Source organism: Pyrus communis, chromosome 2 (genome assembly GCF_963583255.1).
Source record: "Pyrus communis chromosome 2, drPyrComm1.1, whole genome shotgun sequence".
NCBI lineage: Eukaryota > Viridiplantae > Streptophyta > Magnoliopsida > Rosales > Rosaceae > Pyrus > Pyrus communis.
The window spans coordinates 28,280,343-28,308,252 of record NC_084804.1 but is presented as its reverse complement, the minus strand read 5'-3'; the positions used below and the strand labels follow the sequence as shown (position 1 = coordinate 28,308,252).

Sequence of the window (27,910 nt, the reverse complement as noted above, 5' to 3'; positions counted from 1 at the left end):
GCAATATAATCCTTGAGTGTACTTGTTTGGTGCAATAAGAAGAGGGCCTCTGCATTATCTTTAAATTCAGAGGGGGCCAAACTCCTGATAGAAAGCTTTTGTGAAGTCTTCCCAGCGAGGAGTAGTTTATAAGCAATCCCTTCATTGGAACAATTACAAGGCCTTATTCTCGAGGTGGAAGGGTATTATGACCACCTTCTGATGCTCCGGTGTGTCATAGTAGGAAAAATAATACTCTACTTGATAGATCCAGGACAAGGGATCATCACCTTCAGTGAATTGAGGAAAATCAAGTTGTTATTGTCATTGTGGATGTAGTGGACTGCCTTTACCATCATAGGTCGGCCGCTTTGTGTTTGATATGAATTGAATTGGAGATGATCGGCTTCATCGTGACAGGTGGGTTATGAGGTAGAACCTCCCCTGCTGCCAAACGATAACTCCGGTCTGAATTGCTCGAAAACACCGTGAGCTTGGTGTCCAAAGCATCAAAGAAGGTAGCTTGGAGCGCCACTGGCAACGATTCCAAGGAAGCTTCAAGCGCAGCAACATGAGAACCCATGACGAAAAAACGAGTGGTGGTGGTGTGGTGGGAAATGCACAAAAGGAGAACTAGGAGCGAATTGGTTGATACTAGTGATAAGGTTCGTTTCGACCTTAACCAATAGCAGAAGCAAATGACACTAGAGGAAGGAATCGATAAGGAAAAATGAGCAGAGCTCTAGTATTTTTAAATTTAATATTTCTTTAATAAAATGACCATTACAACTTTTCTCCCAATTGTGCTATTATACAAGGGAGTAGGATTCTCTTCCATCTTTTTTTCCCTCCCCTCCTATTTGAACGATCACAGTTAAGCTACGTCAACATCTTATATTAATTTTTTATAGAAAGAGAAAGACGAAATAGAGAATGTGAGAGGAGGGGATGGAAGGGATTGAAAAGAGGAGGGGAGAGAATCCTACTCCTTATACAACTCCCACACAGCACTTACAACTAGCATTTCTAACAAACTCCCTAAAAACAAGAAATAAACTTTCATTTGTGATCAAGGCAATCACAGTCTGTATCAACAAGGGAAAAAAACACACTCAATCCTAGCAAATCTGTTTCTCTCTTTCTATTGTTTACTATAAATAAGGGAATGACAAAGGGGAATAGATCACTCAGTTCTCCTTAGCCCCCTTTCTCTCTCTACCGCACCCTTTCTCTCCTACTTCAAAATAGGTCACAACAGATAACAGTAAATTTAATAATCGAAGAAAGCCACAACACATAACATGTAGTATTTGACAATTGAAGGAAATTAAATTAATGGGGATCATAACCAATTGAAATTTGAGGGAACAAATGGAAAGAATGTCATAAGTTGAAGGGTCATTGCTAGATTGTTTCCAAAATAAATATATATAATTTTTTTTTTATGAAACTGCCCTGTATGGAAAATTATCTTCCAAGATACTAGTCTCTCATATAGTTTTGTTTTCCCAAGTAATATAATTTGAGTTGTAAATCCAATTAAAATCTATCCTCTTCATTTGTAGCTAATGAAAACAATAATTCATACCTAATCGACCTCAATTAGCCAAAGTGTAACACAAGAAATTGGAATTGCCACTTCATTGTGTAGCATATTTGATTTGTCCCCATCCTTTTTATGTAAATCAAAGAATACTAAAATATGATGAAATAGTTATGTGCTTGCCCTAATCATCACATGCATGATATCTTTTAAACCAGGCAAAGTTCATTGTATTGTCAAATGGCTCCCTAATAATTTAATTCACTAGGTTTCCTTCCACCTCACTACTCACTAGTATTTTCTTCAAATGAGATTTCCAAATTTAGAAATCATGTAGGTTCGTTGGGTTAGAGAGAGAGAGAGAGAGAGAGAGAGAGAGAGAGAGAGAGAGAGAGAGAGAGAGAGAGAGAGAGAGAGAGAGAGAGAGAGAGAGTCCAACCCTTTGTGTCCATTTAGGTGCAAATTACCATTTAAATTATTAAAAAAAATACCTTAATTCTTATAAGCTTATTGAAGAAAAATAATGATCATGTACCACAAAATGTCATTAAAATTCAGGTACACACCATTTGTTTTAACAAACGATATTGTCTATGCTAAGAGAATAGACTAAACCTCACAATGGGCTAACAATAATATGACTTAAATTCGCTTTTAGAGGGAATCGAACCTAAAACCTATCACTTACAAGTAAAGTGAAATATCACTAGATCGTAGTACTAAGTGGTAGTATATAACATTTTTACACAACCAAAACCTACCATTTTACCCAAATTTTATTCCATACCTCCCTCCATCCTCCCACAAAGACAGAGAGAATACAATTTTGTTCATGTCCACATTCATTTCCAATGCTTGACAGCCTAGAAATCAGAAGAATCACATACAAAAGGGCCTCATCTGTAATTCGCTTAAACATTTTCCATAGAAGGGGATAAAATTAGGAAAGCCGAAAAAATGGAACAGTGGATAGGTCTGATTGGCTGGAATGGGCGGGATTACCGGAGGTCAAACTTAAACCTAACCCGCTGAGCCGGCGCCGGAATTGGGTTCTGGCCCACCACCGAGTCATACCGTTCCAAACCCCGAGTCAGTCATTGACTCAGCTGCCACCCCCACATTCCAAAGACTTCAACTTTTCCATCGCTTTCAGTGTCAGCCCTTTTATCAGAGAAGAAACCAAATAAATTTAAAAAACAAAAGTAGGAGAGAAAATTCAGGTTTTTTTTTTCTCCTTTTTTTTGTTTTAAAAAATGAGGAACAATTAATAATAAGCTGCGATTATTTATTAATTTTTTGGTACGAAAAGGTTATGAGAATTTCAATATAATTATAATCACAGTCAAACAAATTTAATAATTCGGAGTATCGAACCAAAACCTCTCATATTGTTTTTGTTTGTTGGAGAGTCATAACCCGAAGCCACTTGCTTAGGTTTTCTCTCTTTTTTTTAATTTAATTTTAATTTAAATACTTTTAGCAGAGCAGCAATTTGATAGTCCACTGTGGATCTCTGGAGCTTTGACCAGCCACTGTCTGTCCCTCCCTGTCTCTAAAAAATTAGAATAATTAATTTAATGGGTTTTTCCATTTCCATTTTCTGTTTCTAAATTTTGTGTCTTTCTTACTTTTGATCTCTTTGGAGGATTTTAGAGAGAGAAAGAAGGAAAGCAACGAAAGTGGAGAGAGACTTGTCTGCGTCTCTCTCCTTCTCTCTCCTCCCATCCCTCAACAGTTTGTAGTGGGGGAAATCGAAGCGTGTGAATTTTGAGGTAAGAATCTTCCATTTGCCTTTTCGTGTTTTTTAAAGAGAAAAAGTTGAGATTTTAGAGAGAGAAATGCAATGTTACTGTGCAATGGGCAGGTGTAATTCTGGGCAGTTCCGTGGTAGTCAAACACATGTAATGTAAGTGTTTGATATTTTTCCTCAGAGAGAAGAGAGAGTTGAGAGATGGGCATGGTTGGATTTTTGTGAGTCATGGTGGATCAGCGAAGCGTAGTATCGTGCGCCTTCTTGTTGGTAGTGGTGGGGTTGCTGTTTGAGCCCACATTTGAGCAGCCGAGCCAGCCGCCAATGCCACCGGTTTCACCTGCTGAGCGGGCGGCGCTGCTGGAACTCAGATCGTCGTTGGGGTTGAGAGGCAGAGACTGGCCGATAAAGGCAGACCCTTGCTTCATCTGGAGAGGAGTTGAATGCCGGAATGGTAGGGTTGTTGGGATTAACATTTCTGGGTTTAGAAGGACTCGACTTGGCAGTCGAAACCCACAATTTTCTGTCAATGCTTTAGCCAATATAACCCTTTTGCAGTCTTTCAATGCTTCCAATTTCCTGCTTCCGGGTTCGATTCCCGACTGGTTTGGACAACAACTCATTTCCCTACAAGTGCTTGATCTCAGTGCTTGTTCTGTGATTGGTGCTATTCCATTGAGTCTGGGAAATTCAACCAATCTGACTGCTCTGTATTTGTCTTATAACAACCTTACTGGGACAATTCCTGCTAGTTTGAGCCAGCTGCTAGGCCTTTCGGTTCTTGATCTTTCACGAAATCGCCTTACTGGATCCATTCCTACATCCTTTGGCAACCTTGGGAATCTGTCTGTGCTTGACATTTCTGGGAATTACTTATCGGGGTCGATTTCTCCTGGCATTGGGACCCTATCGAATCTTCAGTATTTGAATCTTTCAAACAACATGTTGTCTGCTTCAATACCTCCGCAACTTGGGGACCTTGGTAGTTTGGTTGACCTTGATCTAAGTGCCAATCTATTGGCCGGGTCAGTGCCTTCTGATTTTAGGGGGTTAAGGAACTTGCAGAAAATGATAGTTGCAGACAATTTGCTGAGTGGGATTTTGCCAGATAATCTGTTTCCAACACTGACGCAGTTGCAGGTCATAGTTCTGAGAAAAAATGGTTTCACGGGTGGTCTTCCTAATGTCCTGTGGTCAATTCCCAAATTGAGCCTTCTTGATGTTTCTGGCAATAATTTCACTGGTATGCTGCCCAATTCTAGCTCGAATGCTAATGCCACTGCTGCAGTATTCAATATATCTCGGAATCTGTTCTATGGAGGTCTAACGCCTTTACTTGGAAGGTTCAGCGATATTGATATTTCGGGAAACTATTTTGAAGGTGGTGTGCCAGGGTATGTAGGCACAAATGCATCTCTTGGCAGCAATTGCCTCCAAAATGTGAAGAATCAGAGGACATTGAAAGAATGCTCTTCGTTCTATGCTAATAGGGGTTTGGCTTTTGATAATTTTGGACAGCCAGAGTCTACACAACCACGTCTAGCAAAACCTCCTGGGAAGAGCAATAAAAAGGTGATCATCTTGGCAGCAGTTTTAGGGGGAGTTGGTTTGATTGTTCTTTTAGTGTTGTTTTGCGTGGTGCTACTCCTATGTTTACGCAAGAGGGGAACAACAACTCAAAGAGGAGTTGACGTGGGGCCAGCTACTGCAGGCGGCGGTCCACCACCTCCAGGAGTGCCGATTAACTTTTCTAGTGTAGGAGATGCTTTCACATATCAGCAGCTGCTTCAAGCCACGGGTGAATTCAACAATGCAAACTTGATAAAAAATGGCCACTCAGGGGATCTCTTCAGGGGGGTCTTGGAAAATGGGATCCCTGTGGTCATCAAACGGATTGATTTATGCTCGATTAAAAAGGAAGCATACCTACAGGAATTGGATTTCTTTAGTAAGGTGTCACATGCAAGATTTGTTCCCCTTCTGGGACACTGTTTAGAGAATGAGAATGAGAAGTTCCTGGTCTACAAATATATGCCAAATGGGGACTTATCAAATTCCTTGTTCAAGAAACCCAGCACAGAGGATGATAGTTTACAGTCGTTGGATTGGATAACGAGATTAAAGATTGCGTTAGGCGCAGCAGAGGGTCTCTCCTATCTGCATCATGAATGCAATCCCCCCTACGTGCACAGGTAACTTGAAAAGTTAAATATTTTATGTTTAAATCATTCTCTTCTCATACGTTTCTTTTATTCTCCAGCAATCAGGTTCTTGTTATTTTGTATGCTTTATTTGTCATCTATAGCATCTGTTTTATTCACTGTTTGAGATGGATACATACTTATATACATGTAACGTATAACGTTGAATGTATATAGACAAACATACACAAAGTTGATTTTTAGATGGAATTTGTGTAGTGCAATGTTTCCTCAACAATAGAATGTTGTGGTCATGATTTTTAAGGGCTTTTTGTGCAACATTGAGCAATTTTGGGAATTCATAAAATTTTATTTTTCACAACTACCCATTCATCTCAAAGTCTCCATGAAATTGAAACTAACGGTATAATAGATTGACTTTGGCTTTGTAAGAAGATGATCATAGCATTTGTTTACTCTATCCATAAAATTTTATTATTCTGAGTCAGAGGAGTTAAAGAAACTGAGAGATGGTCAGGTATATTGGCCAAGATACCCCTGTGAACGTCAGCGGATAAGAATTACGTAACGTGTTTGACGTATTTAGGGGGAAGATAATATTTTGACTTGCTTTATTTCAATTATAAAAATAGCTCAGTACCAATAATATGGTTGTGACCTGTAAGTGGCGATTATAATATCCCTGAGGCATAAAGTCAGATGCTTGTCAAATGCCAATTTGATTTTAGACTAAATCTTCTCCAGTATAATGAAGTATCAGATGGCAGTTACACTGAATTAGTTAATGGAGTTTTGAATGCAGAAGTGATGGGAAAAACTTTAAGAATATTGTTTCCCTTTAACTTTGTACCGTAATTAAGGGTCATAAACAAAATGTGGAAGTTGCAGATTTGATCAATAAGCTTCCTGGTAATGATTTTATCTGAGGGATGGACCCATGGTACTAGCTTGATATTCGACTTAACCAACTTGGAAAACATGATTGGTTAGACAGCTAGTGAATGATGATTGTGGCATTTATGTTTGATTAAGATTGTTAATTGAATATAAAAAATGTAAAGAGAAATTTTCACGATTCCTCTCTAGGTAGACACAAAAAATAGAGCAAAATTTTGGAATCTTTACATAAATTATTTGAAGAGTGAAGATTTTTATGCGCTGAATCTTTGCACTTCCATCAATGATTAACTTATGTAGGCGACGGAGAGCATCTCTATTAGTTCTGTATTCTTCTTGTCTAAGTAATGATATAACTTTCTTTTTGTAGGGATGTTCAAGCAAGTAGTATACTTCTTGATGATAAATTTGAAGTGCGGCTAGGGAGCCTGAGTGATGTCCGTTCTCAAGAAGGGGACACTCATCAAAGCAGGATTACCAGGTTGCTGCGGTTGCCACAGTAAGTGTCCTGTCAATAATTTCATCTAATCACTTGTCTCTTTCCGAACTGTGACTATTCATGGATGTACATTGTGTATGAATTTATAAATATTTATTTTGACATATTATTTATTCAGTCTGTTGTTGAGTTACTATGGTAATACATGACAATGACATGTTTTAATCTTTTTTTATAAAAAGGCTTGTGCTTTTATATCTATTTCTTGCTCCGTATATTTGCAATTTTGCATATTTTTCTTTTTCTGTGACTACCTTGTTTATTAACTCCTTGCAATATAATCTATATTAAATAAGTTTGTTCTTTTTTTTTTTTTGTTTTTGTTTTTTTTGGTTAAATTTTAATTCTCATGATGCCATATGATCAGTTCCATCTTCGAGTCTCTTCTATTATCTTCTTAGCTGCACTACCCTCCCATAAGATGAAGGATCGACAAGCGTCAAATCCGATATCATAAACAGAGTGCACCAGAAAATTGAGAAAACCTCTGAATTTGATTGGTAATAATATGAATAATCTGAACCAAGATAAGCCTTTATATAGGCATCAAACCCAAATTCTAGTATTAATTGGAAATCTAATGAATAAAGGAAACATAAAAGAAAATCCTAATTAACTAGAGAATATGAAACCTAATACTTATTGGACAAGGAAAGATAAAATTACCCCAAAAGTTTCCCAAAACCTATTCAAGCAACCTGAATATTCCAACGGTACGCCTTTCCATATTTTATCACAAAATGCTTGATGGTTGAACGTGAATTTTCTTTCTTGCGTCATCTGCCAATCGTCCACGATTGTCTTTTCTCTAATTTTAGCCACTTCAATCAACCCTATTTTGTCCTACTTCATCTTTTGTCTACGGGTTTTATTAACCTTAGGTGCATTGTATACTTGTTTCTCGTTTCACTATATGCGGTTTTCATAATTTCAATGTAAAAGACATTAGACATTTCGTATTAATATCTTTAACCCTTAAACAAAACTAGCGCCTGGGGCAAGGTTACTCATGATGCTGATCCTATCAAATTGGATCTGTTTACATTCTTGCTGATCTTTGCTGAATTGCGTGTAACCTTGCACTGAGGTTTTGTTTTTTTTTTTTTTTTTTTTTTGTTTGGATTTTTTGTTTTAATCATCATCTGTAAAGATTTGATGCATTTGTGCGTACAAACTTCTCATCAGTTTTCTTTACAATGCAGGTCATCTGAACATGGTGCTTCTGGTACGTACATATCTCGTTGTAGAACCCCAAATCATTTTAGCTCTTTTTCACTTTTGTTTCTCTCCTAGCATTGAACAGACTTGCAGCTCTTTGGGACAGTTATATATGTTAATTTATTTTTTATTTTTTAAAGCCTAATTTGACTTTTCGATCTTTGAGGCATAAAAGAATGACCATCATATGTCTAATAATTCTCTAAGGCTTCATTTTTATTTATAGAAAGTGGTAGCATATAATGATCTTGTCAGATAAATTTCTAATGTATATTTTAAATGAATTGAGAGGGTCCAAGAAAAAAAAAAATTTGACACCTTTGAAAGTCTCATACGTTTTCACTCCAGCTTTTCTGCATGTTTACACACACCAGAGTCATAGCATGTAGTTGTACTTCCAAATCTGTTAATTAGTACTGAATTTTATGTTTATCTGAAATGTACAGGCTCCCCAACAGCAGTGTGTGCCTATGACGTTTACTGTTTTGGGAAGGTGTTGCTTGAACTCGTAACAGGTGAGTTGGGCATAAGTGCTTCCAGTGACACCGACGTGAAGGAATTGTTAGATCGGATACTACCCTACATCAGTATATATGATAAAGAACTTGTGACAAAAATTGTGGATCCATCACTGATTGTGGATGACGACCTATTAGAGGAAGTGTGGGCCATGGCTGTTGTGGCCAGGTCCTGCCTAAATCCGAAGCCCTCAAGGCGTCCCCTAATGAGATATATTCTCAAGGCTTTGGAAAACCCTTTGAAGGTGGTGAGGGAAGATAGCTCCGGTTCTGCAAGGCTCAGAACAGCCTCTTCCAGAGGGTCTTGGAATGCTGCTGTGTTTGGTAGCTGGCGCAGCTCATCTGAGGTAGTGGTCATCCCAGGAGCCTCAACTATGAAAGGGGAAGGAGCAAGTGGCTTAAAACATTCAGGAACCAGTGGTTCGCAGGGAAGTGGTCCGACGAATGGTGGCGGGGAACATTCATCCTCACGCAGACGGCATTCTAGGGATATATGTCCGGAACCATCTGGTGTACATGATGTAGAAAAACCTGACCAGGACTAGAGGATTCACCTTGACTGTTCTTGATTCTTTGTTAATAACACAGCAGGCTTATTTGAGTGCCTGTCTGTTGGTACCCCTGCAAAGCGCCTCTTGGTTTTGGAGTTGGGTGGTGTTTCAAGCCAATTTTTGTAAATGGGTGTGGTTCCATGGTCCACAGATTCTCAAGGAACACTGATTGTGAAGTTGCATCAAAATTTCGATATTCAGGATGGTGAATTCAGCTTGAGGATGAGAAGGATGGGGGGTGCCGTTGGCGGATAGGGTTCATATTTGTTGGAAGGGCTACAATTTTATTTGTAATTGATTTGTTCTGTTCCTGTTCAGTTTCTGGTCAGTGTAAATTGTAATTGTTGAAGATTTCTTCATTCAAATCAGATTCTCACATTTGGGTTTAGCAGGAAAACACAACACCAAAAAAGGAATTGTGGAACAGAAAGTGAGCTTTTATATATACTGGGACATTTCAGTTCTACATTTTCTACCGGCTACTGCTTTTACCGTTATTCCTGAATCATTTACCCTTCACATTTTCAACAGATGTAGGTAGGTGAGGTCACCTACCAAACCCAAAGTCCAAGTTTCTCCTTTGCTAGCATGTGTTATAACTGTCTGAGTGCATCCTTGCACCGATGGACTAAGAGAACGGGACTATATGTTATAATACCGGTACTATTCTAAAAGATATCAAAAGAGAATCTTAACCTTTTGGTGTAGCGCTGGAAAACGGAAAAAATATAAAATAAAATGACACTACACAAACCACCCGGTCACGTTCAATCAGTTTCGGTATGATTGCTCCCACTTGGACTCAATTGAAACGATTAGGAGAAATTGAACACACAACCATGCCTTTAACCACTAGAGGAGCAGCCGCTCCCAATTAATAATAGCAGTGGAGCGAGTTTGTTAACAGATGTGGCTTAGGTCGTTTGACTACGGTAATGTGTGCCTTGCTGTCGAGTTTGAGTCCGCCCCTCAAAGATTAAAACAGTTTATAACTTTACTTTGTAATAAAATAAAATAAAGCAAGTTTGAGTTTATTTTTCAGCCATCTGTTTCCTTCATTGTTTGAATTTGGTATATACCTATATCTATCTATATCTATATATATAATTTGTAAGAGTCTACTCATTCGAATTTTGCACTCTAGATATTGAACTGGGAAGCATGTGACATGTTATTCTATCCAGTATCTACAATTTCATTATTCCTACTAGTCGCAGCAATAAAAAAATAATTAAAAAGACTAATAAACCCTGTAACCATCAATGGAAGATAGCTTACATCAATTCAATAATATTGTTATGAGTTGTAAAAGGTGATTATAATATCCCTCTTAATATATACTAAGAGAATATAATTTTTCAGAGTCGGAGTAAGAAGGATTGGAATATAGTTACTTCAGAAGTCCGATCATGGACTTAACGGCTTCGAGAGGAGCTGGATTGATGAAGCAGTGGTGCCATCATCATCCTTTTCGGAGTAGTGGGTGAAGTCCAAGCGATTTCGCTGAGAATGACCATACTTGTTCTACAAGACACAGAGATTTGATTAGGTATGGAATCAGCCAGATCCTCTATATGTCTTGGAGTTCCTACAATTTGGGAATTGGTGAGCGTTGCAAGTAATCACACCTAAAGAGGATGCAATATCTACTTCTAGATATCCTCTAGGATTCTCCTAGCTTAACACAAGATTCTATCAAACAATTTAACTATCCCATATGATCTCCTTCATGTATCAGTTAATTATATATCTTATTCGTTGAATTCAAAATTATATATCTTACAACTCAAATTAGTAAGGAAGGTGCTAAAAAATTAAAGTTACATACATACCATCACTAGTAAAAGGTGATAAATTAGGACTGAATAGTTTATGAATCCCCAATGCTAGATGTGTAACCATTCCTTTTTTCTAGAACATATAAAAATCAAGAACTCATTGGAAAATAAGAAAGGAAGCATGCAACAAAACAAGAGAAAAAAACAAAAACAAAGTAATGAAAAATAAATATTCATACCTGTTTCAAGTGCTTCATAAAACTCCATATATTCCAAGATTGTCTCGTCATCTAAAATTGAGATGTTATTTGACATGAACCAATTTTGAGTACAAATGTGTACAGCTGCTATCTTCTGCAATAGAATAGAAGCTTCCTTCGTATAAGACTTATTGTAAATGCAACTAAACAAGTCATGAGTGACCAGAGATTGCTTTACAAAGACATAACAATAACAATGGAAAAAGGAATATACATAACAAGTAGGAAACCATAAAAATATTATTAGATAATTCGTTTTGGGGTTGTTGGTGTTAGAATCAGGATGGCAATATCAAGTAAATGTCAAACACATGCCATCTCTTGTTTATCTTTAACTCCATCATCCCTTTCACGATCTCTATCCCTACCCCTATATTCTACCTTCACTAATCTAGGTAAATGTCCTTCATTCCACAAGGATTCTGTGATGAATTAAGAATTAAGAGTTGGCCTGCAAGTCTATTGACAAAGTACAAAATATTTATTAAAAAAAACTACAAATTAACCCTTAGATCAAATTAAAAAATAGAAAAGGAAAAAAAAAAAAAAAGGTTATGTTGAAGACTGTGTTAGTGCCCGAACTCTTATGATAAACTAAGAGAAGGATCTAACTTATATGGAACAAAAAAAAAAGGGAACAAATCATGTTACGTACCTTTACTCATGACACCGGCAAGGAACCCATTTGCAAGATAGGAGTCGCATGACTCAATTAGACAGTGTTAATCACACATATATAGTGCAGGTAAAAGAGAATGGAAAACTACTATATTCCTAATCTCAATTATGAGAAAAGATAGAGAAAATACTAAGGAGGTAGGATGGAGGACGAAGAGTCGTGAGCTGTCGCAGAGGAGAGATGACGAGGGTCTTTGCAGAGAGCTGAGGTTGTGGGCTGAGGAATCGCTGATATGTTTTGATGAGAGGCCATGAGTGAGGGTCAGCTGTGTGAAATGGGGAATGGGGATGTGAAAGGTGAGGCCGTGTGAGTAAGGGTGAGGTGAGTGAGTCCTAATTGGGATAAGATCCACTACTTTGCAACTTGGTGAAGCTAATTTTTCAACTTATTATACCATAACATGCGTGTATATATATAATTAATTGATTAATTATTAATAAAACGGTTTGGTTCCTGTTAGTTTTTGTTCATTCGAAATCGAAACCGAAACCAATTTTAACAGTCCGGTTCGATTTTTTATTCAAATTTGACTTTTTCGGTCAATACGGTTTTTTTTTATACGGTACGATACAGTTTTGAGGGTTTTCTGCCCACCCGTACATCAGTTCAGATGCATATCCTATAATCCGCATGGGATGCTGTGGAGCAGCAAAAATGGCGGTTTCTTCTCCACTCACTCAACTGACTACTCCACTTCCCTTCTACCATTACCAATCTCACCTCCACCTCCACCTCCACATCCTCCCCAAAGCTTTCCCCTCCGCCGCCGCCTCCTCACACCCCGACCACAATCATGACCCCCCAGACCTCACTATCCGCAAACACAACTCCAAATCCACCGCCCTCCTCCTCCAACGCCTCTCCCACTTTCCCAACCCTAACCTTAACTCTCATCATCCCCCTCCTCCTCCCCCTCCCGACGACAAATCCAAGCTCCTGGAACGCTCCCTCCTCCGCAAACGTACTCCTCAGTTCCCTGGCTCCATCTCCCTCGACTCATCCTCCCTCGATTCCTTTCGTGACGACGACGACGAGCACCGGATGATAATGCGGGCTCTGGAGATTCGCCGGAAGGTCACGGCAGAGATTTTTAAGGAGGTTATGATGACCAAGGGCAAATTTGGAATCACCTATGCCACCAATCTGACCGAGACCTTGACCGACTTCCTTGACTACGTCATGATCGAAGCTGCCGCCATGAAACGCTCGCCGGAGTTCTCAGATTCCACCTTCAATTTTCGCGCCAAAATTGTCATTGAAGACTCCGAAGTTGTGCCCTGCATTAGGTATTATCAAAAGCTTTACTCTTTTCCTTTGAAGGTTTCAATTTCCATGAGCTATTAGTTAGTAAGAAACAAAGAGATTGAAATTTCTGGATTTAAAGGGATTTATGTGTCCACAATTTGGTTAACGGAATTGGATTGTATAGGTGGTTGAAGCATAACTCACTTTCATATCCCCAAATTGGGAAGCTGATATGCTTGTCAAAGGGAGACATTGGCTCGATTAGACGTCTTGCGGTGTGGTTGAAGTCCATTCATGTTAAGGGGAGGTTTATTGGGGTTGCGCTTGTGAAAGCTGGAGATCATTTTCTGGAGCGCAGCGATGAAGAGTTGAATGAGATTGTTGAGTATTTGGAGAGCAATGGAGTTAAGAGGGATTGGATGGGTTGTGTCATGAGCCGATGCCCGCAACTCTTGTCCTACAGTTTAGAAGAAGTGAAAGCTCGTACGGGGTTTTACTTTGAAATGGGTATCAATGAAAAGGATTTTGGCACAATGGTCTTTGATTTTCCCAGGGTACTTGGCTACTATACTCTTGTTGAGATGAACCAAAAGGTAGCCGACTCCTTCTGCTGATCATTGATTGATTGAAAATTGAAATCGTACAGTATCATACTATTCCAAAGTATCATGACATGACTGACATGGGCTTTACGGTTTGAGTTAGAAGATTGTGGAGTAAATTGCATACCGGTTTCATGGTTTGGGTGTATTGATATATATATATACACACACACACACATGCAGAAATAAAATAAAATAAAATAAAAACTGAGCTTACTGATTTGCATATACATGTAGTGAGATGCTGCTCTTGTTTGTCCAGGTTAACTATTTGAAGGAGTTTGGTCTTAGTACCGAGGACGTTGGCAAATTGCTAGCATTTAGGCCACACCTGATGGGTTGTAGCATTGAGGAAAGATGGAAGCCTCTAGTTAAGTATTTGTATTACCATGGCATAACCCGTGATGGTATGAGGAGAATGCTTACCATTAAACCAATAATTTTCTGTGTTGATTATGAGAAAACCATTGTGCCAAAGGTACGCCACACTTCTTGCGCTTGAACTTTGTTGTTGATGCCTAATATCATGAAACTAACCTGAAACTATCTAATCTAGCTGAATTCTTCTTTACATTTCTTTACCTTCCACCGGATCCTGTTTTAGGAATCCATGTTCCTTGACTACTATGTAGTTCTGTCAATTGTTTATGAACTCTATGCATAATAGGTTAATGCTAAGCGGTAAATAGGCAAACCACACATATGATGATCTTGATGTTTATTTTCCTACATGCAGGTAAAGTTTTTTCAGGACATAGGCATTCGAGATGATGCCATAGGCAAAATGCTTGTAAAGTTTCCTCCGTTGCTAACATACAGCCTCTACAAGAAAATTCGGCCAGCGGTTTGTTCTTTTCTTATTCAAGTTCTGTTTCTGTTTCCTATCATTCCTTTAAGTTTATGTGGTAATTTATTTGTATTAACAGCTCTTGAACACACACCATATGTGCACATGCATGCACACAATAATATATCTTTCTGTATCAGAAAAATAAATCAGTTGATTTCTAATAGTTTAGCACGGAAACTTGTCCTTCTTGTTGTAGTAAGCTGGTTAAAGTGAGGGTGGGTTCAGGTTCCATTCTATTAGGTGCATGGGTTAACTTCAAAGCCATGAAAATAATAAATTAAAATCAGGTCATGGGATTGAATGGATCAACCTAAATTCTGAGTTTAATATATAGGCACAGTAACTTTATTGCAGCAACAGACTAAATGATATCAAATAACAGAATTTACAGTTATATTAGTTTTGGTTGTCACAAACTGCTAATTGTTCAATTGCTTCATCGGCTGTGGTGTACTTGAGAAAAGCCTGGAGATCGTTAGATATAGTATTCATGAAACAGTTAGTATCAATAAAACAGATAGCTGTGATGAGAAGGACTTAAGGCTTCTCATTTTGTTTTTAAAGGTTTTGACAGAACCCATTCAACCACATTTGGTAGGAGAAACTTATGATTATTACTGATATATGCTTGAAAGATGTGTGATATGAATCTTATTTGGTGTGGTGACTTTTCAAAGTATATCTTAGTGCTCCATGTTGAAACTGATTACACTGGTTGGACTTTTACTTTTATGTTGGTTCATGATAAATATTTATGGCCCGTTTGATAGCCTTCATTTTAGTTTTAGCTTTTCATTTTTCTTAAAAGATAGAGGGAATGTATATGGAGAAAGAGGAACGAAGTAGGGTGGATAAAGGTGGAGGAAGGGAGAAATTAGAAGGTAGGAAACAAAAAAAAACTAGAAAAGAAAACCTACAAAAAATGGTTCAGTTTTAGTTTGCACCTTGTGTAAACTTCTTTGTACAGTTCACGTCCCTTGCCCCACCTTTCCTTCACCTTTGCTCATCCCTCTTTTCTCTCTTTTATTTCCTCACTAATCCCAATAAAAATATCAACTAAAAACGAAGTGGTTATCGAACGGGCCCTTAATATCCAGGTTCAGTTTTTAATTAAAAGAGTAACATCTGGTATTCACCCTTGTAACGTGTTACTGGAATATTATACAGATCATATTCTTGATGACCAAAGCTGGAGTTAGTGAGAGGGATATTGGAAAGGTTATAGTTTTGGGACCAGAGCTCTTAGGATGCAACATTGTGAAAAAGCTTGAGGTTAATGTGAAATATTTTCGATCACTTGGCATACATCATGGAGTTTTAGGTGAGATGATTGCTGATTTTCCCATGCTGCTGCGATACAATATAGATGTTCTTCGTCCAAAGTACCGTTACTTGAGGAGAACTATGGTTCGCCCTTTGAAAGCCCTCATTGAGTTTCCAAGGTGAAAGCATCAAGCTTTTGGAATTCAAATTTAAGCTTTTCTTTTCACTTTGCTATTAACTTTTTGTAATAATTTCTCGTGTTCCTTCTCTACTATTGACGTTGACCATAATGAGATCTTGTCCAGGTTTTTCAGTTACTCCCTCGAGGGCCGAATTATTCCGAGGCACAAGGTTCTTACAGAGAATTGTATTAATTTAAAACTACGCTACATGCTGGCCTGCACGGATGAAGATTTTGAGAAGAGGGTCAAGACTATAGTTGAAAGGCGCCAAGGATTTGAATCTGGTGTCTTGAGTGAAGATGTGTATAATTCCGACATGAGTGATGATGAAGACTCGCCTGTGAAGGGAACTATCCCTGATGACGGTGAGCGTGAGGCAGGATTAACTATGTTCGATGACGGTGAAAGTGAGACAGAATCAAATATGCTTGATGACAGTGATAGTGACGCAGAACTGTAATTTCTACGATATCTCTACATGTCATAGTAGGCATACCACACCTATACGCTGTGGTGCGAGTTTCATCCCCACCTATTTCTCTCTCTCTAACAACTAACTATTAGCATCATCGTTTGTCCAAAATAAAAAATAAAAAATAAAAAAATAGCAGGCATATCACGCTAAAATATTGCCGACGTAAGGGTCAAGCTATCAGAAGAGGAGGAAATCCATGGTAGCAAAGTTGGTAGCCTGAAATTTGAGTTCATAGATTTTTTAAACTTGTAAATGTATACTTTGTATATACAGGGTCCTTCTTACCCTCTTTTGTTTAATGCAGTTGATAATCTTGAATTAAATCTTTGTTTCAAAGCATGCTCATGTCAAGGCCTCAATTTTGAGGGTGGCAGAGGATGTAAAATTAAGCAATTACATAACAAGCAGTTCCTAGTTTTCTTCTGGATAAATTATCGTATAAAATGAAACGGATAAAACGGCACAAGCAAGGAATGGAAAGACCTTAATGGCTGCAAAATGCAGTAAAAAGCGACAACCCAGGTGAAGCAGATACATAAGAGTTCAAATTAATGTAAAACTGAGATGTGCATTGTTGGATTTAGCATTAAATCAACATATGCCTAAACTAAAACAAGAATCAAAGAAGGATTGGGATATCTAGTACGCGAGATATCAGTGTATGTTTCGTAGTTTGGTTGAGATTCGGTTTTAGTATAGGATTTGGTTTCATGTATTCTAGGGACTTTGTGTAAAACCCACGACATCTATTAGTATAAATAGATGGCTGTGGGATGGGGTTTAGAAGAGGAGAGTTTGAGAGACATTAGTTTATATACAAGAACACTTTGTGTTTGTGACTTCTCTTGTATTCGTTGGTAGTCAATAAAGCTTTTGTTGTTAGAGAGGTACTCCTATATTGCATGAACTCTGAAATTGTTTTGTGTTTTGTTTATTGCTTGATTGTCACAACAAATGGTATTTAGAGCTTAGGTTCTTATGTGGGTTGTGACTACCAAGTAATGACGAAGACTGGTGATTCCACCAGTGGTGATGATGTTGAAGAAAAGTTTGGCACTAGTGGTACCAAGATGACGGTTCTGAGTGCTAGGTTTGAAATTGAGAAATTTGATGGAACGAACAACTTTGCTATGTGACAGTGTGAGGTTCAAGATGTCCTAGTACAACAAGGTTTGGTTGTGTTAGGAGATATGTCGTTGATGAAGAAAGAAGAATGGGAAAGATTAAATGCTTATGCATGTTCTACAATTCGACAATGCTTGGGAAAGCAACAGAAGTATGGTGTGATGAACATAACTTCTACGAAGGAATTGTAGGCTGCATTGGAGACAAAATTTATGAAGAATAGTGTAGAGAATCGACTGCATCTCAAGAGCAAGTTGTACAAGTTCCAATACAGAGAGGGCACAAAGATGATCGACCATCTAGAAGAGTTTAACAAGCTTCTAGCTGAACTGGCAAATCTTGAAGAGATAGATAATAAAGGATGAAGACAAGGCTTTGATCTTGATGAATTCATTGCCTAAATCCTATGAGCCTTTTGTTACTACTTGGATTTGTGGCAAGGAAATAATTAAGTACGATGAAATCTCGAGTGCACTTATGAATCATGAGGTTAGACATCTTGACAGGCAAGAAAGGAATGACTTTGAAGCTTTGATGGTGAGAGGGAGATCCAAAATTAAAAAAGAAAAAAAAAAAAAAAAAAAAAGAAGAGAAAGGCTCGTACAGGAAAAACAATAGGCCTCGTACTAGAGGAGTCTCGAAGAATATGAAGTTCTAGACAAGGATGAGTGTGCCTTTTGTCATGAGAAATGACACTAGAAGAAGGACTGCCCTAAGATCTATGAAAACACTAAGGGAAAGAAAAAGGATGACTCAGAAGCAAATATGGTTGAAGTTGAAGATGAGAAATTCGTCTATACCCTAACTGCATCGAGTATTGTGGATTATATGAAAAAGTGGGTTCTTGACACAGGTTGTACTCATCACATGACTTCTCAAAGGCATTGGTTTTCAAGCTTCAAAGTTATGAATGGAATTTTGTACATGGATGTACAACTCAAGGAGTTGGAAGCATCAGGATCAAGCATCGTGGTGGTGTAATTTGAGAATTTCATGGTGTAAGGTATGTCCTAAATCTAAAGAAAATTTTGATCTTACTAAGCACTCTTGAGTCACAAGGCTACAAGTTTTACTCTGATAACAACGTGCTCAAAGTTGCTAAAGAAGCACTTGTCGTAATGAAGGGGTCTCATAATGGTTTTCTTTATATGCTATAAGGAAATACTTTGGAGAATGGAGTGGCTTTGGTAGTTGATGAAATGCAAAGTGATAAAGGTGACTTGTCTGTATTATGGCACATAAGGTTGGGACATGTAGGAGAAAAACATTGCAAGGATTGATCAATTAAGTGTGCTTAAAAGGAAAAGATTGGAAAGATAGAATTTTGTGAGCACTGTGTTCTTGGCAAACAAACAAAGGTGAAATATGGCTTAGCAATTAATCAAACAAAAGGAATTTTGGAGTATGTTCATTCTAATGTTTGGGGGCCGGCAAAGAATGCTTCTTTAGGTGGAAAGAGATGGTTTGTATCTCTTATCGATGATTACTCTCGCAGATCATGGATGTATATATGATGAAACGAAAGGATGAGGTGTTTGACATCTTCTTAGAATCGAAGAACATGGTGGAGAACAAGACTAGAAAGAAGACTAAGACGTTGAGAAGTGACAATGGAGGGAAATATAGCTCTGATCCTTTCTTTAAGGTGTATAAAATTGAAGAGATCACCTTGACATTTCATTGTTAAACATATTCCACAGCAAAATGAGATTGTAGAGAGACTAAATAGGACCTTGCTCGAGAAAGTTTGTTGCATGATATCTCAAGCTAAGCTGCCAAAGAGATTTTGGACAGAAGCTTTGAGTTATGCATGTCATGTTCTTAATCATCTACCATTAGCAACATTGGAGGGAAAAACACTAATTAAAGTGTAGTTTGGAGAACCAACTCAGGACTACGACAAGCTACGAGTGTTTGGATGCAATGCTTACTTTTATGTGAAGGAAAACAAACTGGATCCATGAGCCAAGAGAGCTGTCTTTATGGGATGCAATAATGGTGTGAAAGGTTATTGACTTTAGTGTCCCAAGCTGAACAAGATTAAAGTAAGTAGAGATGTGATATTCGATGAAAGTCACATAAAATTAAAGGAAGATGTTTACATGGTGGAGCTTAGGGAAGAAGTAATAGTGAATTCATATCTAAGTGAGGAAGCTGTGGAAGAAAAAAGACATGGTGATCAACTTGAACATGAAGAAAGTGAGCACAAAAAGGAAAACACCACGAGAAGAATTCAAGATGCAAGATGATTACATTAGCCAAAAGGAAGGGAAAAAGAGAGATATCCTTACCTGCTAGATACAAGGATGGCATTGCCTGCATGGTATATGCATTCCCAGTAATTGGGGCTGAAATTCCCACTAGTTTTGAAGTAGACACAAATAGTGAAGAAGAGAGTAAATGGAATGATAAATGCTTTCCCTTCACACGATTAAGACTTGGGAATTGATGGAGCTGCCTAGAGGAAGGAAAGAAATTGGCTGCAAATAGGTTTATGCAAAGAAGGATGAAGTGGATGACAAGAGCTTAGTAAGGTTTAAAGCTAGGCTAGTTGCTAAATGATATGCTCAAAAGGAGGGAATATATTACAATGAGATCCTTTCTCCTGTGGTTAAGCACTCATCCATTCGAATATTGCTTGCCCTAGTTGCACAATTCAACCTTGAATTGCTACAACTAGATATGGAGACTGCATTCCTTCATGGTAATTTGGATGAAGAGATTTATATGAGACAACACGAGGAGTACCAAGAGAAAGGCAAAGAAAGATTGGTTTGTAAGCTCAGAAAATCTCTTTATGGTTTGAAGCAGTCGCCCAAGTAGTGGTATTTAAGATTTGACAAGTTTATGAAGGGTCAGGACTATACAAGAAGTCAATATGATCACTGTGTTTATCACAAGAAGTTGAAAGATGGTTTGTTTGGGTACTTAATATATGTAGACAACATGCTTGTAGCCTCAAGCAATATTTTAGAGCTAGAAAATTTGAAGGAACAAATGAAAAAAGGGTTCGAAATAAAGGATCTCAGTGAAGCCAAGAAAATATTGGGAATAGAGATCACAAGGGACAAACATAAAGGTTTGGTGTGTTTGTCTTAGAAGCAGTATCTTAAGCAGTATCTTGATCCTCAACAGCCGGAGAAGATTGCTAGAATCGGCTCATGATTAAGCCCAAAGGAAAAAGTGGAACACACAACTTTCCTTAGGGAAAATCATGACATCTTTTGTAACATCACATATTGACCCACGGAGATGGGGTGATGTGCCTTATATGTAAATGCCGACCTCCATATAGTACGAGGCCTTATGGGAACTCACTGGCTTCGGATTCCATCGGAACTCCAAAGTTAACGAGTTCGGGCGAGAGTAATCCTAGGATAGGTGACCCACTGAGAAGTTCTCGCATGAGTTCCCAGAAACAAAGCCGTGAGGGAGTGATCCAAGCCCAAAACGGACAATATCGTGCTACGGCGGAGTCAAGACTAGGATGTGACATAATGGTTTCAGAGCCACTTTGCTGTGTGGTGCGAGTGTGCCAACGAGGATGTTGGGCCCCTAAAGGGGGTGGATTGTAACATCCCACATCGACCAACAGATAGGGGGTGATGTGCCTTATATGTACATGCCCACCTCCTCTATAGAGCATGAGGCCTTTTGGGAACTCACTGGCTTCAGATTCCATCGGAACTTCGAAGTTAGGCAAGTTCGGGCGAGAGCAATCCTACGATGGGTGACTCATTAGGAAGTTCTTGCATGAGTTCCCAGAAACAATACCGTGTGGACAATATTATGTTATGGCGGAGTCAAGACTGGGATGTGACATCTTTGCATGGTCACCTTCTGACATGCTCGGCATCGACCCTAAGATAGTTTGCCACAAGCTGTACGTTAACCCTACTGCCAAACCGGTGATCGAAAAGAGAAGACATTTCGCACCCGAATGAATGGTGATCATTCAAGCAGAAATCAACAAGCTACTTGAGGCTGGATTCATAGAAGAGGTAGCATACTCAGCATGGCTTGCCAATGTGATAGGAGCATATTCATGCGACTTAAATGGCTTGTTCTCGTGCAGTTACGTTATGTTTCTTTAGTTATTTTAGTCCTTTAAGCTATTTTCGTGTGTTTGTAGGTCCAAAGGGCTAAAGGAGCAAAAAGATGCATTTTGGAGACTTTTGGAGCACTTTTGGGCTAAGGATGGATAGCTTATGCTTGGCGCCAAAGTGTTGGACGAAATTGAAGACCTAATTGAAGACCAAAGTGTTGGAACCTTGTTCCCTTTAGTTTTAGGACATTTAAACCTTTCCAATTTCCTTAGCCGTGCATAACATTCCAACATTCCACTCCTTCATTTCAGCCACACTCCCACATATCATTACTTATCATCACCACTTATCACTTATCATAACCACATATCATATCACTTATCACTTATCACTTATCACTTATCATCATCACTTATCATAATCACTTATCACTTAACATGCACCCATCACCTAACACAAAACCTTGCAGCCACATGCATTCCCCTTTTGCACATGCTTTCCCATTTCATTATTCATTCACCTTAATCATTCCCTTACATGTTTTCCCAACCCATTGCAGCACATGCACATTCACCCTTCATTATTTCCATCCACATGCATTTATCATCATTCACCCTAGCTTTAAGTCACATGCAAACACATTCATTTCAGCCACATGCATCTCCCATCTCATTTCCAGATTGTCCCCTTGCACATGCAGCCACTTATTCAAAGCACATGCATTTCCACCCTTTAATCACATGCATAAATCAGCCACATGCATCTCCCATCACCATTCCAGATTTCCACCACCCTCCTAGCTGTCATGTTCCCCCCATTTCACCTATAAATAACCCTTCATTGCAGCCACAAGAAGGGGGGATCCATTCACCACAGAAATGGCCTTTGTGCCAGAAATTCATCCATTCCATAAACACTTCCATTCCATTGTACATACCACCAACACTTCCCCCTTTGTGCCGTGAGTTTCCCTTACAATCCAAACACCATCCTTCCATTTTCACCACTCCCCAAACCATTCACACCATCAAACTATCCTTAGACCTTGTGCTACAACGAAGAGGAAGAGAAGAGTGCCTAAACGTTCATACAATTCAAGTTTTAGTTGTTGGAATGTTTAGGTGTTTCTTTGATTTCAATGTTAATTTCAATACTCTTTGTTTTGTACGTATGAGGAATGGAAGAGAAGAGTGCCTAAACGTTCATACAATTCAAGTTTGAGTTGTTGGAATGTTTAGGTGTTTCTTTGATTTCAAAGTTATGAGGAAATTCGAAATATATGTTTATGCTTGCATTTTGATTTGATTACTTCTAATTGCGTTTCATAAGTTGTGATTCAATTTGTTTAACCGTTTGATTGATAACTTATTTATGTATGTTTATTGAGAGTGCACGCTTAATTTTCATGCATGAATATGACGCTAGAATATAAGTGAGTTTCACCTAATAGTTACGAACTTATATTCACAAGTAGTGGAGGTTGCTTATAAACAATCGCGTTAAACGAATTCTTGGCATAAGTTTCATGCGTATTCCATAGTAACGAATGCCTCGTCAACACTTATAATTTTCATAGAGCGTAATGATTCTTGCTTGTATCTCTATTATGCAATCATGTAGGGGACTTGTGGGGAATGTTTTGAATTGTTGTATGCGCTAACCCATCCAATTCAATAACGTTAGGAAGATTTGAAGGTTAATTAGTGCATCACGGTTAACTTGGGGGTGTTGAGAATTCATGGTTTATTGAAATGCAATTGGAAATCATTTTATTATGCAAGTGTAACATGTGTGGAGAAGAACCTTCTAGCTAGCATTCATCCATTCATTTTCATCGCATTCATATTTACATTCTGTCTAGTTTATTAAACTTGTTTCGTTATTTCAATTTTCGTCAAATTAAAATCCCCCTTTACTTTATTGTCTAATTTAGTTAGAAAGTGTCTTAGTTTGTGTTTATAAGAGTTTTGAGTCATTTTGTTACACAAATTCGTCCAAATTTGTGTTTGTGCTCAAATCTGCCCAGAAAGTGGTTTTTAGGCAGATTTGAGTGTGTTTGTGTTGTTTTGAGTCTTTTGGTTTGTTTTAGTGTTTTAAAGTTTAGTTTTGCATTCTTTGAGTCTAGTATAGTGTTTTATATTGTTATTTTACGTTTGAATCAAGCCATAATCTTAAATTCGTCCAACATTGGGTTTAAGGTCAGAAACTGCCTAGTTAGTGTTTTTAGGCAGTTTTGAGTCTTTTGAACTTGTTTTGAGTCCTTTGAGTCTTTGTGAACGTTTTTAACTTTGTTTTTATGTTTTTGAGTCAAATCCAAGTGATTAACAATCCCTCCTAATCCCCGGTCCAGAACGATCCCTACTTATACTTATACTACAATTGTCAAAAAGAGGGTTTAATTTGTGTGCGTATAAATCTCGCATCACAACGTCGTGCTAGTAATGAAGAAAGAGAAGAGCAAATAGAAAGTTTGTGTGGACCACACTGACCTCAACAAAGCATGCCCGACAAATCCATATCCAGTTTTCTGAATCAACTGTATATTCAACTTTTGGGAACTAGTTGCTCAGTTTCTTGGACCATACTTCGGTTACAACCAAATAGCCATAGACGAGCTCGACAAGGAGAAAACCGCGTTCGTCATCGAGTGAGGCACCTATTTTTTGGCCTTAAGAACACGAGAGCCATTTACCAATAACTGGTAAACACGATCTTCATGAAGCAAATTAGAGTAACCATGGAGGTCTACGTTGACGACATCATGGTGAAAGGCAAGCAGCGATCAAACCATATTGGTAACTTGGTAAAAACTTTCGATATCTTTAGAAAGTACAAGATGAAGCTTAATCACACCAAATGCATATTCGGAGTATCTTTAGGCAGATTCTTAGGGTACCTAGTAACTTAACAAGGAATTGAAAAACATCCCAAGCAGATCCGAGCAATCCTAGAGATGAAGTCTCCAACTACCTTGAAGGAGATCCAAAGCTTGACCAGGCGAGCAACCATGCTAAATCACTAGCAAGCCTTTTTTCAAAGCAATCAAAATGGCATATCGAGATAAACAAGATAATGAGTGCGAAAGAGCTTTCTAAGACCTGAAGAAATATCTCACATACAAAAAGAGTTTGGGGCCCAACTGCCAGTATTCTACACTTCTAAAGCTTTTCTTGATATGAAAACTAGATATCCGAAGATTGAGAAACTAATTTTGGCACTAGTTGTTGCGGCTTGGAAGCTCAGACCATATTGTCAAGCCCATATAGTCATCGTTATGACTTAGTATCCTGTATGATCAATTCTACATGGTCTTGATACTTCTCAACGAGTAATGAAATGGGTGTTGGAACTTGGCCAATACAGCTTAGTTTACCGACCCCATATGGCAAACTTCATAGCAGAATTCACGCCTAGCCTAAGCGACGCAACAACACGGCCCAACAATGCCTCAGAGGCAACTGAGCACACCATAGCCACGCATGGTTCACTCGATGGAGACTTCTGGAATTCGCACGTTGACGACACATCTAACTACAAAGGTTTGGGAGCAAGCATGGTCTTGTTACCCATGATGGTTCGATGCTCGAGCAGGCGATCACTCTAGGCTTTAAAGCATCCAATAACGAAACAGAGTACGAAGCCTTACTGACAGGCTTCTGAATGGCAAAAGACTTGGAGGTGAGAAAGCTTACAATTCATTCTGATTCCCAGCTAATCACCAACCAAACTACTAGGGAGTGCACGGAAAAACATCTAAAGATGGTGCAATACTTAGAAAAGGTACGAAAACAACTTAAGGCGTTTCAGACTTACACCTTTATTCAAGTTCCAGGGGCAGACAATGCTCACGTGGGTGTGCTAGCCAGCCTAAGCTTTGCCATTGACCAGCAACTCAAACCTTCTATTCCGGTGAAGTATCTGGGCAAACCAAGCATAGAGGCAGAGCCAACAGCCTAAGTGTCATAGATTAATACAACTCCAAACTGGCAAGATTCCATTATAGACTACCTGGTCAATGACACACTCCCTATGGAAAGATTGGATTATAGAAAACTCCAAACGAAGGTAGCATACTACTACATGTAGAACGGCATTCTTGTCCGAAGATCCTACACTGGACCACATCTCCGCTGCTTAGTGCCTTTTGACGACCTAAAGGTTCTAAGTTCAATCCATGAAAGCGTTTGTGGCAATCACTCTAGAGGCCAATCCTTAGCACAAAGAGCTTTATACGGAGGAACATCATCTGCCGATTTGGCATCCTTTAATCCATCGCAACAGACAATGGCCCGCAATTCGTTGGCGAAGTTTTTCCAAAAATATGGCATCAAGCAAAACATCTCCACGCCGTGGTAACCTCAAGGCAATGGGCAAGCCGAAACATCCAACAAGGCGTTTCTCGACTGCCTCATTAAATCCTTCTCCGACAAAAAGAGAAAATGGCTAGATAAACTTCTCGGATGTCTATGGACGTATCGCACAACCAAACAACGAATAACCAATAAGACCCATTTCTTTTTAGCATTTGGTTCATAAACAATCATTCATCTCAATGTCATTGTGCCAAGTATCAGTACTCTATTACCAAGTATTAAGTAGAATGAAAAGAAAATGACCATAAATCTAGATCTACTAGAGGAGGAATGGGAGAAGGTCATCACCCGCATCATAACCTACCAGCAAGAACTCTTCTCCAGCTATAACAAAAGGGCCAAGATCAACAGTTCTAGCTCGGAGACCTAGTCCTAAGAAAAGCCTTCATCACTGCCCGCAGAGAAGGCTCCAAAAAGATTGATCTTATTTGGAAAGGTCTGCACAAGATCAGCAGAGTAGGCGATAGTGGTAGTTACACCTAGGGCTGGGCACGGGCCGGGCCGGGCCCAATTTTGAAGGGACCGGACCGGACCTAAGTTCAAAGAGAACGGGCCGGGCCGGGCCGGGGATTACATTTTTTAATATAAGAACCGGACATTACCCGGCCCGGTTGGAACGGGCCGGTTCGGGCCGGGTCCACGGGTCCCTTTTTTTTTCTTTTTTTTTTTTTTGGTTGTTTGAAAGAAAAAAAAAATTATACAGAACTAAATACAAAGTCCAACATCCAATCTAAATACAAAGTCCAACATCCAAGTTCATAGATTAACAATACATTCAAAATAATAATATTACATCTTCCAAGTTCAAACAAACCTCATACAGATTGAAATTTTATTACCATCCCACCCTCATTCATTTTTTTTAAAGAACTTTTATTTCCCTCTCTCAAACAATATTTCTGCTGATGGTCTCACCTGTAGCCCTTTGCCTGTATTTTTGGTGTAGGACCACTAAGATTGTTAAACGATAAATCCCTGTGTAATATTGTTGGGAAACAAATATTAGAGTCGCTTTAATCAATACAGAAATAAGAATACACAATTAGAGATGAGAGGAACACATACAAGAATGAAAGACCTGTGAGATCGGCAACAAGTTTTGGAATATGACCACTCATCTTATTTCTATTCAGCCTCCTGAAATGCTTGGCATGGAAAAGGTTTCAGATACAAATACATATCACTAGCAAACATGTAGCTAGAAGAAATCAAAATATTAGTATACCATCAATATTGAACCCTACTCACAAGTAACTTAGATGAGTCAAAAGCCCCAAAGAGCTCGGAATGTTCCCAATACTCGGCGAGAGCATCCCAGATAAATTCGTGCTGACCATTGCACTGGCAAAAGTAATAACATTAAACCCCATTTTCGAGTTTAGCCACAAATGCATGCTACGGCTACTAATAGGATAATTCATAGCTTTCAATGGAAACAGACTGTAGAAAACACTCTCGTTTCAACAGATGCTCACAAAAGAAACGTTCTTTGTTTCTTTCTTGTTTAATTGATTTCCAAATAACACAAACGCAATGTACCATCCAATGCTTTACACCAATATTTTCCCAGAGCATTTTCTCGAGAAACAAACAGAAACCAATACACAACGGAGAATTACAGGGACACTTACAGGGAGATTACAAAGCCCTCAGTGGAGCAACCAACCATGTTCCAAGTGCAAGGATCAACGGAGTTTATATCCCAACCGGCCATCACAAGCAACTCATCCTTCATATCTCTCTTCACCGACATCAATGCCGCCACTAAAACCCCACCAAAAACAAGAACATCACACACACAATTTCACCTTAATTTAAGAACTCAACAAAACCCCTAAATCTAGAAAACCCTAATTTCATTTTGAACATAAAAATGTAAACCCAGAGAACTCACTCACCGCAAATCCAACTCACC

The 27,910-nt window shown here is 38.7% G+C and overlaps 2 protein-coding genes across 3 annotated transcripts; both read left to right on the top strand.

Moving 5' to 3' along the window:
* The first annotated feature begins 2,886 nt into the window (after positions 1-2,886).
* Positions 2,887-9,560, top strand: LOC137726070 (probable LRR receptor-like serine/threonine-protein kinase At2g16250). Its single transcript, XM_068464932.1, has 4 exons — positions 2,887-5,464; positions 6,702-6,830; positions 8,033-8,055; positions 8,495-9,560. Exons 1-4 carry the CDS (start codon positions 3,501-3,503, stop codon positions 9,109-9,111), a joined length of 2,733 nt encoding a protein of 910 aa, XP_068321033.1. The 5' UTR covers positions 2,887-3,500; the 3' UTR covers positions 9,112-9,560.
* A 2,876-nt stretch (positions 9,561-12,436) lies between these two features.
* Positions 12,437-16,747, top strand: LOC137726228 (transcription termination factor MTERF2, chloroplastic). Of its 2 annotated transcripts, XM_068465119.1 has the most exons (6): positions 12,437-13,120; positions 13,264-13,672; positions 13,944-14,159; positions 14,418-14,525; positions 15,699-15,973; positions 16,100-16,745. In XM_068465119.1, the coding sequence occupies exons 1-6, from the start codon at positions 12,465-12,467 to the stop codon at positions 16,434-16,436; spliced, it is 2,001 nt and encodes a 666-aa protein (XP_068321220.1). In that variant the 5' UTR covers positions 12,437-12,464; the 3' UTR covers positions 16,437-16,745. The 2 variants fall into 2 exon arrangements, with proteins under 2 accessions (XP_068321220.1, XP_068321221.1); XM_068465120.1 differs by lacking the exon at positions 13,944-14,159 and having other exon boundaries at positions 16,100-16,747.
* Positions 16,748-27,910: the final 11,163 nt, after the last annotated feature.